The 12,011-nt window shown below is 43.7% G+C and overlaps 1 protein-coding gene across 2 annotated transcripts in view; it reads left to right on the top strand.

Annotated features, from left to right (window-relative positions):
• Positions 1–4,385, top strand: part of BTBD19 (BTB domain containing 19) — a 59,472-nt gene extending 55,087 nt beyond the window's left edge. For both annotated transcript variants that reach the window (XM_081914030.1, XM_081914029.1), the window contains exons 7-8: positions 751–876; positions 1,482–4,385. In XM_081914030.1, coding sequence (XP_081770156.1) covers positions 751–876; positions 1,482–1,616 — 261 coding nt within the window. In that variant the 3' untranslated portion in view covers positions 1,617–4,385. The remainder of the gene's footprint in view (positions 1–750; positions 877–1,481) is intronic.
• The last annotated feature ends 7,626 nt before the right edge of the window (positions 4,386–12,011 follow it).

Below are 12,011 nucleotides of genomic sequence, written 5' to 3'. Positions count from 1 at the left end.
CAGCCAATCAGGCACCACAGCTGCAATATTCTAAACCTAATGAGCCAGTCCAATGTTCTCTTTCAGTAAATTTGCTTAGAGCCAACCACCTACCAACCAACAGAATCTAGGCCACAGTGTGTTCCAAGCAGATAAGAAAGGGTTGTAGGATAGAGCAACTGCTTTGCATGCAGATGGTCCCAAATTCAGTCCCTGAGAAATTGAGGCAAGGTTGGGAGATACTCCTGTCTGAAATACTAGAAAGCCCTTGGAAGTCCATGTGGTAGACACCACTGAGCTAGACACTACTGAGTCAGCATAAGGTAGCTTCCAAGGTTCCTTTGATGCACTTGCCCCAGTGAAATGACAGCCATCAAATTTTCCTATGTTCTTACCAAAAGCTGCCTACAAAGCAAGTAGCTCCAGCTTAGCTAAGAAAGAGAGATGAGACACATCCAGGAGAACATGGGGATTTCCCCACTGGTGCCCCCATCACATGAGTTTTCCCTATTTCTACCCAGCTGCAAGAGCACGGAGCAGGGCCCACTAGATCCCAGGAATTCTGACCCTGCCCTTCTCTGATACTTCACATCTCCCATTGTTTGGCGACCCACTCCCTGGAACTGAAAATTATTTCCTTCCCTTTCCCCAGAGTTTCTGCTGCATCACAGCAGTTCAGAACTAGGACAGCTGGTGGCATGATTGCTTATCCAGGTCTGTCAGCAGCCCCTCTCCCCTGGCCTGTGCTGATCCTGAACTCCCTTCTTGCAGGCTGTTCTAGACAGGACTGTCCACGATGTGGCGGCAACAGTGGTGCCAGGGCTGCGTCTGGATCTGCTGTCACCAAGTGAGCTGACCATGCTGGAGGAGGAGAACAAGAAGGACCAAATGATTCCAGTGAGAGAGGCTACCCACCTCAGTCATAACTTGTTGCACCAGCTTGCATGGATCACATGCCTCTCCCTGTCTTTAGAGTGCTTGCTCCTTCTTTTCATGTTTAATTAGCTAAAATTAGTGGCAGACTAGAAGCACCTTTCCTGTGGTTTGCAGAAGTACATAAGACTTTTAGGGGAGTAGGGAACCTTGAAGGAGGTGGGACCTAAAATATCTCTGTGACGAGTGAGAACGCTCAATGGCTGCACCACAGAATACTAACTCACTGGGGAAGTTGTGGAAGGGATGAGGATACAGGAATCGAATGGAATATCCTGAAAGAAAGTATCACTGGCTCAGTGGAACCCTGGACAAGAGCACATGTAGAGTTCTGAGACCAAGAGAGTTTGTTGGTTTACTAGGTGATGGCTTCAAGGCCTCTGATGGAAGAGAAGTGGCCGTCTCTACTTGTTCCATCTGCTTCCCACTGTATCCTCCTCAATTCTCCTGTGCCATCCCTGCTTAGACACCATCCTGCTGCATTACCCACCTGGGTATCGTTCCCACTTATCTTCTCTCCTGTCCAGCACTGGCCTGAATATAATGGATTTGTTTCTACCCTTGCCTAGGTGGAAAGCCTGGCTCAGGCCTGGAAGATGCATGCACTACGGAAGGGGTGTGGAATGAGATCCTCCTTGTGCCAGCGCCGGCGTGGAACACTGTCGCGGGAACATCAACGCCCCCTTGACCCACAGCACAAGTGACATGGTGACGCCTGAATAAGAAGGGGGGTAATACCTCCATGCCCAACCCATCCAGCTTTGCTCATGTTGGCACTGGGAACTTGCAGCTGCTGCTTTGAATGCCTTGGGGGCACCCTGCCTGGAGCCTGAGCCTTGCAGTCAATTGACAGAGAGAGGTAGGGGAGAGTTCCATTGTGTAAGGGGGAAAGGCCTGGTTTCCATCAGAGGTAGACAGGTTCCATCCAGGCTAGGGTTGTACAGTGGTACCTCGGGTTACAGACGCTTCAGGTTAAAGACGCTTCAGGTTACAGACTCCGCTAACCCAGAAATAGTACCTCGGGTTAAGAACTTTGCTTCAGGATGAGAACAGAAATCACGTGGTGGCAGCGCAGTGGCAGCGGGAGGCCCCATTAGCTAAAGTGGTACCTCAGGTTAAGAACAGTTTCAGGTTAAGAACGGACCTCCAGAACGAATTGTTCTTAACCAGAGGTACCACTGTATCTAATATCTGGTTTTTTATTCTTTTGTTTCTTCCAATCCCAACCTGCTCTTAGTGTAGTGATGAGTGTGTCAGACTGAGACTGAGCAGGGAGAGAGAGAGACCCAGGTTCAAATCTCCACTTACCCTTGAAGTCACACTCTCTTAGCCTGATCTTTCTCACACAGCACCAGGCGTGCTTCCCTGGGGAAAGCACTCCTCCACAAGCAGAGAGCAACCACTGAAAAGGCCCCGTTCTCATGTTGCCATCCCTCACTTCCCTCAAAGGTGGCACACAGAGAAGGGCCTCAGATAATGAACACAGTGTCCAGATAGGTTCATGTGGGCAGATGCAGTCCTTGAAGTGCTGGGGGTCCTGAGCAGCATAAGGCTTTATAGATCAAAACCAGCACTTTGAATTGAGCCCCCAAACTAGCTGGTAGCCAGTGCAGTTGTGCCAAGATTGTTATATGCTCAGACTATCTTGCCCCAGCTAGAAATCTGGCCACCTTATTCTTCACCATGGCTCGCCTACCACAAGGGACAAAGGGTAGGAGAGATGTGTTTACTTGGACTGGTCATGGAAAGGTGCTCCTACATTGAAGTGAATGTTTTCATTGTAGACAATAGGGTGTGTCATAGGAAATCCTGAGCACTATCGTATAATCAGCTACCATAAACAGTGCTTTCTTAATACTTTGATGCACTTTCTGTTAAGCAACCAGCTTATCACTTGAAAACTGCCACTCCAACCGACCTTCTAAATTGCACCCGTTACTAAAAGTTATAATTGCATCTACTCAGAGTAGTGCTTATACATGCTTGTCAGTCTGTGTCAAAGCTCGGGAGCTAAGGTCTCCTTGACACTTATCTCACTTATCTCAGAAACATTGCTTAGTATAATATACTCATCTATATGAGTCACTTTTCCGCTAGGAGATTGCAAAAGTAACAAGGGCCAGGTTCAAAAGCTGGTCAAGTTGTGGGAGATGGTTCTGTAATGACCCAAGCCCTCATAGAAACTGGCTGTTCTGTGGGCAGGATCATCCCTTTGCACTTACACAAATAATGTTGTCTTTTCTTTTAAATGGAAATAGAACCTCATCTTAGAATAATAAGAACAGCAAGCATTATAAATAAAACTCATTCCCCTTTAACGTAATCCAAACAACTTCTTATGATCTTTAGCATTTTCCAAATAGTCCCTAGTATAAGTAATATGAAGGAAACAAACAAACCAAAGAACACATTTGGATACTGATAGCAGCAAGGTTGCTCATCATCCAAACTTGGATGTATTTGCATGGTTTAGCAGTGGAGTTAGTTAAAGGTAAAGGAACCCTGGATGGTTAAGTCCAGTCAAAGGCGACTATGGGGTGCATTATGATGATAATGATAAATTACTAATTTCCCAGTCTTCAGCCTAAGGTCCCACAGCAGGTTACAACAATAAAACAACAGAAATAAGGTGGGTCCTAAACATATACACCTAAGTGCCAAAAACCAGGGTGAATAGGTATGTATAGAGATGGGCTATAGCCAAAAAAAATCACTAATAGTAATAGTAATAGTAATAATAATAATAATAATAACACAAAAGGGCTGCCTTCAGAAGTTCTGTAGTTCTTTATCTCCTTGTCACCTGATGGGAGGGCATTCCACAGGGAGGGTGCCACTGCCAAGAAGGCCCTTGCCTGGTTCCCTGTAACATCACTTCTCGCCTTGAGGGAACTGCCAGAAGACCCTTGGGGGACAACCTCAGTGTCTGAGCTGAATGATGGGGTGGAGACATTCCTTCAGGTATACTGAGCTGAGGCCATTTAGGGCTTTAAAGATCAGCACCAACACATTGAATTGTGCTCGGAAGCGTACTGGGGGCCAGTGAATATCCTTTAGGACCAGTGTTATATGGTCCCAGCAGCCACGCCCAGTCATCAGTCCAGCTGCTGCATTCTGGATTAGTTGCAGTTTCCAAGTCACCTTCAAAGGTAGCCCCACACAGAGCACACTGCAGTAATCCAAGCAGGAGATAACCCGAGCATGTACCACTCTGGCGAGACAGAATGTTTTAAAGTGTTGAACAGCAAGGAAACACCAGGTGTGTTTTTTATACTACATGGTAGCAATTTATTTCATACACCAATGAAACAGGACTTAAAGAACAACATTGCAACTACAGATGCCATAACTGTCTCTGTCTCCTTTAGTATGAAACAACTTTTGTTTTTTGGAATGATGACAGGACTGTCGCTCAGATGTTGTACTTGATATATCATATTTTGCTGTAATAAATTACAGAAAGCTTTTATAAATGCTATGTACCTCCACTGGTGGAACAAGCTGGATGGGAGGGAGGAATAGGCTCAATTTCATTGTCATTATTTTATATATCTCCTCAAAATCTTTTTAGAAAACAACACATTCAGAGTAAATAAAATATCAGTTGGACAGGAGCAGTTGAAGTTTGCTATATCCAATATACAAATTACTCTCTATGCAACACAAATCAAAGGTTAGCTCCCTGAGCCATGGGGAATTCCCTCACCTCCAATGGCCTCTTTCATGCAACATATTCAGCCAATAGATGCTCCCAGAACTTCATTCTAAATTCCAGGGACTTCCCCCCCCCAATAGTCCCAACATTCAAGGAGTGGAACACATGGAAATGAACCCATCAATCTGTATTCCTGGTGACTGACTTATGCAGAAGTAGTAACAGCTTCATTTTTAAAGGCCAAGAAGCAAAGGATCTAACTGTAAGGGCCAGTTTCCCCCCCTAACAACACTGGCTCTGGTGAACAGCTCAGTCTTCATGTGGATGCTAGGGGTTCAGATTAACTTCTTAGGTCAAGGTGTGGTGGATACTGTCATTGTGTAACCAGAGCTCACCATGAATGGGATTTGACTGTACTGTAGCCTCTGGCACAGTTGGCTGGCCACTCCTTTCGAAAAGAGGCCTGCTAGCCAGCTGCTTCAGATCAGACACAGGTAGGTCCTGTCTGGCACTGTTTGTTTGAGTACCTGGTTGCTAGGCAGGCAAATGGCCCAGGAAGTCCAGAGAAAACCTGCTTTTCACTGTATTGGAATGCGCTGAGTCACCTAAGTCCAGGAGTTGCTTTTATTTGCTTCTCGGTTGTGGGAAAAGAACAGCTACCCCAGACAAAGATGTGAGCCCTTTGGGGGAATTGTACAAGACAAGTGCACTGGAAATAAAATTGTGAGTTCAGCCATTTTGAACACTGAAGAAAAACTAAGAGCTAGATTTAATGAGATGGTGGGAGATTCACAATTGGATCTCCCATGATTTTCAAAACTGATAAATGCAGCTGGTGGGGAGTGAGATTCAGATCAGGAGGTGCACTGAGGAAGGGAATCACTCTCCCATCTCCATCTGGTTTCCTGGTTAAAATTCCCCTCCTTCTGCCCCTACACAGCTGCTGTTGCCAATTCATGGATTAAAACATATGGTGTCCTCCTTCGTCCTGTAACAAAAAGATGAAGTCACAGGAACCCAGTTTAAAGCGAAATTAATATAAACATAAACATAAGATACAAGCCAAAGCCATTATGCGAACAACAATATAATTCTCTGAACAAATTGGTATGTGTAGACAGTGAAACAAATCTCCAAAATAATATTTACATTCATATCACTTTACATTGAGTTCTTGTGACTTGGTTACTTTCAGCTGGGGACTCCCTCCTCTGCTTGGCTTTTCTCTCCTTCCTCCTGTGTCACAGGCCCAATTTTCTTCTCTCCCATGGTTGCATTTGCCGTTTTTCTAAATCTGTTGGGAAATCAGTAACAGCTCTCCCTTCTTCTTGTCTAGTCGCTGCTTAAGAAGCTGAGATGTGTTCTCTGGTCGTGTGGGCCAATAAGGTTTTCAAATAAACCTGCATTTTCAACCACATACCTGCTTTTTCAAAGCCCATGAGTGAGTGGGGACTGGTATAATTATTATTTTAAATCAGCTTACAAAAAGTTTATACCTTAGGTATAACAACACAAACATCATCTACTGCAAAACATAGCAAATTACATACATACCATACAGCCATTTTCAAAACATCCTTCTAGCATTAGACAGCATTTGCTCCAGCAAAATATTCTCTATCTTTAACTGTCTAATAGGTGTTGTGCAGCCTGAACCTATGAATGTAAACGTCACTGAATTCATTAGAACTTACCCCAGAGCCTTGGTGCGAAACTACGTAAGACACAAGAGGTTTGTGTTTGGTTTTCCTGATGTTTCTGTTTCTCATGAAAAGCACCTTTGGAGTCCCAAATTAGAATGAAGGGGGGCCTTTTTAAACAATTTCCCTCTTTTATGCCTTTCCTTGAGCTAAACTGGTCATCCCCTCCTGATGCTATTTGCCCTGCTGAGAAAAACCGACCCCAATCTCCTTCATCTCATGTAGTTCAGTCCAAAGGCAGCAGACTTGTGCAAACTGTTTTGCATACATGCCTACAAATCTGTTATTTAATCTGCTCTTTTTAGTATACAATAAATGTTTTTGGTTGTGTTTTTTTAAAAAAAGAAGAATATGCCTATTAAAAATAAAGACTGTCAAATCATTTTAAATAAGGGTGCACAGTCCTTGGAATGGTCTCCACCCTCCTCATATTGGGCAACCTCAAAACTGGCCACGCCCTGAGTCACAGCTATTCCCTGTCAGGTAGATTTTCTCCACAAAACCTATGGAGACTTGACAGAAATTTGTTCCAGATGCTGCACCTTTATCTTAAGGCCCAGGGCTGGGAGGTTGGCCCTGCTGTTGTTTGGGCCTCACAGAAACCAGGAGGTGCCAGAAACTGGATGAGGAGAATGTGTCTTGTATAAATGTTATTGTCTTTTATCTGGAGAATAAGGTCATCGTGCTCACAAAGCTATTCTTTTAATAGTATTGACTGTTGAGCTCATGTGGTCCAAATAACAGAAATGTGTAGCAGGGTTTTGCCTATGCCAGCCGTTTGTGTGTCTACATGGCTAGGGGAGACTGAGGGAACAGTGGAACCAGCCCATTGTATGCAAAAACTGTCATCGTCTCAGCATTTTTGGGATGATGGTGCCTGTCCTTTCCAGGGAGATTTCCTGGACAACCAGTCATATGCCTGGCTGTAGCGGCTGCTGTGTAGACATACCCACAATACAAAGCAGGTACAGTGTTATCTTCTACTGGATCGTCTTACATTGGAGTATGTAAGCCTCTTTCTCACACAGAACTCTTAGTCAGGCAGACTGGGAATGCAGTTCTTTCTGGGAATGCTTTGTCTAATGAAGCTATTTCAGTAATTCCCAACATGGCCACTCCCTCTGACACCTAACTACTTATAATACAAGGAGACGTTTTCCTACCACACCTTTTTGAAAGTTGAACGGAGATATTTTGGGATCATTACAATTGTATTTAACTCTTGTGAGCCAGCACAATTTGCATTTGAAGTGCTAAAATCTTTGAAAACAGGCTGCTAAATTACATTTGTAACCACTCAAACGCCTGTTCCTCTCTCTGCCAAGTCCATGGCAAGAGCACATGGGATCTCAGGCACCCATACAGGGTCTGTGTCCCTTTGGAGAACAGAAGTTACAGTGGAGGCTGTCATGCTTTAAGAAATAGGGTTTATTCGCCTAATTACAACCTTGGTCTATGAGGAGGGGGTCCAGATCTTACAGCATGACCCAGATCATTGCAGGCAGTTTTTCCTTCACCCTCCCCATGATCTGTCTCCCCTTTTCTTCCACTTTCTTCTTCCCAGAAGCCCCTTGCCCTCCCCCAGAGCAGTTACCCTGGCAACCTTCCAAATCCCGAGTCTCTGGTCTTACCTGGGACAAGGAGTTGTTGACTGGTTTGCGTAAGTCAGTCCAGGAACCCCCTTGCAGCTTATATTTCCCCTGCATATCACAAAGAACCCATAATCCTAGCATTTATTAATTTCTAGGGTTTAGGGGAATTCCCCCTAATTTCTATAACAGTATATACACCCAGACTGCAAGAAGGAGAGTCCTGTTTAATTTCAAAATTTGCATACTTAGGATTCTTACACCAAGATCAATTAGTCAAATCAAAGATTGTCACTTTCACACATGGAGAAGGATTCTCTTGCTGGGTTTTCATCGGGTTCAGGACATCACACTCCACCAAACAGATGAGAGGTGCTGTCAAAACTGTGGTAAATGTGCCAACCATCATGGGAACAGAACCGTTAATCAGAACTGTGTAAACTATTTTGGTGCACTCTTAAATCTGTGCTTATGCCAACACAAGATCAAGAACTGTCCCATGACCCTTCTCAAAACTTTGGGAATACCCATTTTGTGTAGTTAAAAACAAGCAAATAAACCTGAGGCTACCCATTCAACACCCGAAGTTAAATGTACACTGGTTTCATCACCAGCTTATCGTATTGTCCTGTATCTCATTCCCAGACATGTTGTGGGACTACGCCAAAAAGCCAGACCTGAAAAAACACCCCTCTGTGGACAAAATATAATTTCACAGAATGTGCTCTGTTTCCAAACTCAGTAGCCCTGAGAAAAATGTGTATTCAAAATACACTCCATGTCTGATTGGATATCAACCTCTACTACCCTGATACAATCTCCTTTCCTTTGAAGAGTTCTGAGTTTCTTTTATGCTCACAACAAGCCCATGAAGTAGAACAGGCTGAGAGAGGGGGATCAAGATCACCTACTGTGCTTCTTGGCAATTGCCCTAATTATAGAGGGTTGGCTGGCATATGGGGATGCAGAAGGGGGAAAGTAGAGTAGTAAGCAAGGTTTCAAAAAGTACTGTACAGGAATCCCCTGTCAAATTATATGAGCCTTTACCAAGAACACATTTGGCACACTCAGACACACCCATTGATCACTGTCCATTCTAGAGTCAAATTTCTTACTCAGCTAAGCAGAGAGAGAACTTCAGTTAGTAAAGATTAGGTGCAGAGAATCACTTTTGTACTTCTGTACTGCCCTCTGGTGGGGAAAACAGATCTCTGGCACACAAGATGCTGTTGACCAGGCCTGTTTGAATCCAGTTTCTTTGCTCTTTTTCAGTTTATTGGTTGATGAGAAAAAGCTGAAGGAACTGAATATGCATAAGAAAGAAGTAGGTGCAGAGAGGAGTGATTAATAGCATTTTTAATATTCAAAAGGTTACCATCTGGGATGTAAGAGGGTACTGATTTATGGTTCGCCACATATCTAAACCAAGGAGTAGTCAACCTTTTTGGACAAATTGGAATTTTGAAAAAGTGCTGTCTTTTGAAAAGGCGCCAGTTAGAAATAGTACCAGTCAGAAAACGCCGCCACAGGATAATAACTTAACACAAAATGACTGCCTAGAGGGGCATGGCATAATGCAAAAAGGTTGCCACGGCAAAACAAAAACAGAAAAAGAGAACCACAAAATGATGCTGGGGTACATACAGCCCCATCAACAGAGAAAGGAAGAAAGATTCCTACATCAGCCACTACCCCATTCACTCAAAGAGATAAGCTCTTTGCACCTCTCCTCTGTTCTCCTCTGGAAAGGAAGGTGGATGTCCAGTTCTGGCATCCAAAGAAATGTGGGCCTGTTTAAGGAATTGCAGGAGAGAATGAGTCAGTGCGGACAGGAACTGAGCAGGAAAGGCAATAGTCTTTCATGGGGGGTGGGGTGGGTTTGGGCATATTTTTACTGTGACAATTTGCAGGTGTCACAGGAGGTAGTGGTGAGCACAGTGGTCACACTGGTGCCCCCTGATCTAAGCAAATGGTCTTGCTCCAGGTTTGACATGGAACATATTTTGGACCTGCAATGAGGTGGGTATGGATTTAATCTGTTACTTTTCAGGGGAATGCATATGGGGAATTCCCATATTCAACACAGGGAATGACAGAGGACAATAAATTAAGGCATTTTATATTAAAAAAAGAATACAGGTTTAAACCAATATTTTTATTCTTATAAAATGCAACAAAAAGAATTAACCAAAAGGGAACATACATGGGGTTACTTTCATTTATAAAATAATTAAATAAACAACAAGAATGATACAATATTCGGCATATGCCTGACACATGCCTTCATGAATTTTAGTTCTAGTCCAACGTAACCCAAAATACTTCCATTGGATCATGTGTCAGTTCTCCCACAGCTTCTGGAAGTGAATCATTTTTATCATCATCAAAGTTTCCCAAGCACTTTGAAGTCATTCATTTTTTGTTGGTGAATTTAGTTTTTCCCAGGCTCAGGCCAATGTTGAAGCTTTGCCAGAATCAAAATGCACATCTTGCTCTTGGGTTAACTCACCCACCTGTCATTCAGTCTGTTTGTAATTTTGTTTGTAAATCTGCTTGTTTCTCTGTAATGTGATAAGTGAGTTGATTGCTGAAATATGTATTAAATATCAGTTCTATAGTGGGGGGGGGGAGGTTGAATGTTGGAACAGATTGTTGAAGGTATGATGGCAGAAGGATTCCAGGCACGTGGAGGAGAAGAGGATGGGATGAAGACCATATGGGGAAGGGCTACAGGGCAATATGAGCATATGCTTTGCATGCAGACAGTCCCAGGTTAAAATCCCTGGTATACCCAGGTAGGAATGGAAAAGACTGCCAGTCTGTGTAGATAGATTGTACTGAGCTGAATTGACTTGGTATAAGGCAGCTTCCGATGTTCCAGTGAAGCTTCAAGGGGTATGATTTAGTTCTGTGAAATATGGAATAATATAGAAGGTAGGAGGATAAGGCTACAATTGGCTACTAACTTGGTTGGCATCCATCTATCTCCTTGCATTTTTAGGACATTGGCATCACTTGCTGAATGTTGATGTGAGGCCTTCCCAGCCCTATAGAAAGCCTGTGTGGGCATCCTAGTGTTCATCCGTATAGTATATAGTCATGGAAACGGTTCTATATTAAAAGCTTCATTATTCTTTAAATCACGAGCATGCTGTTTCTTAGGGAAACTGATATGATTCATCCTGTTGCTATTAAAAAAAAAGTCAGAATGGAAGATTTAGAATGCAAGCTGTCAAAATTTCAGAGAGATCAGTTGAAAGGTGGCTTGGCTTATGGCAGTTTAAAAATGGGAAAGCGGATGGTACTTATATACCCTGCACACACAGTGGCATCTGCCACTAAAGAGCAACCACAGTGAATGCCACCCTATGTAGATACTCCTCACTCTCCTGCAGTCTTGCAGCCTTTGCCCCGTCCTCTTGTTCTTCAGCATTTAATGTTAATTGATAAATGCACCCACAAGCCACCTGCTTCCATCAAGCTGCCTACTGCCAGAATTTCCAGGTTATACTGCCTGGCTTCCCATACATGTTATCCTGTGCAAAATAGCACTCAGGGATGGCTGTCCTGTCAAAGGAGCAGTGATGCAGCCAATTGAGATGCAGAGTGCTGACAATTGCTTCTGGCGCCTCAGACGCTTCCTGAAGTTTCATCTCTAGCTGCCTGGTTGGCTAATGTGGGTATACCAGAATTGGCTAGGGGACCAGGGAACATACGAAAGAGGTTTGGGGCAAGGCAAGCTTTTTCTCCATGATGAACTCCCCTTTTCCATTGGGTGTTTATAGTGGCAACAAGAGTTTTGAAATGTTGTAATGCCAGGGAACCTATAAAAATATTTTTCCCCTTGGAGGCTTTTGGATCTAATGGGATCCAAATTCCAGCTGATTTGGCCTGGTTGATATCTGGAATCGACTTGGGGCGGCTGACACAATTGTTCCTAGTGCTCTGTCCCACTGAATAGATAGCCAATTTTAGTGGGAAGTGTTGCATATGAAGGGTCTGGGACAATGGTTAGAGAGCAGAAGACAGACAACTCAGGATGAGGATGACAAACCTGCTTTTAGATTGCCAGTTTGGATCAGGTATTTCAACTTCTTCTTGGAAAGCAGATTCCAGAAGGTGCTAGGAGGCTACTTGTCATTCCTATGAGAGGTG

Source organism: Podarcis melisellensis, assembly GCF_964234715.1.
Source record: "Podarcis melisellensis genome assembly, chromosome: 6".
Lineage (NCBI taxonomy): Eukaryota > Metazoa > Chordata > Lepidosauria > Squamata > Lacertidae > Podarcis > Podarcis melisellensis.
This window is presented reverse-complemented; position numbering and strand designations above follow the sequence as displayed.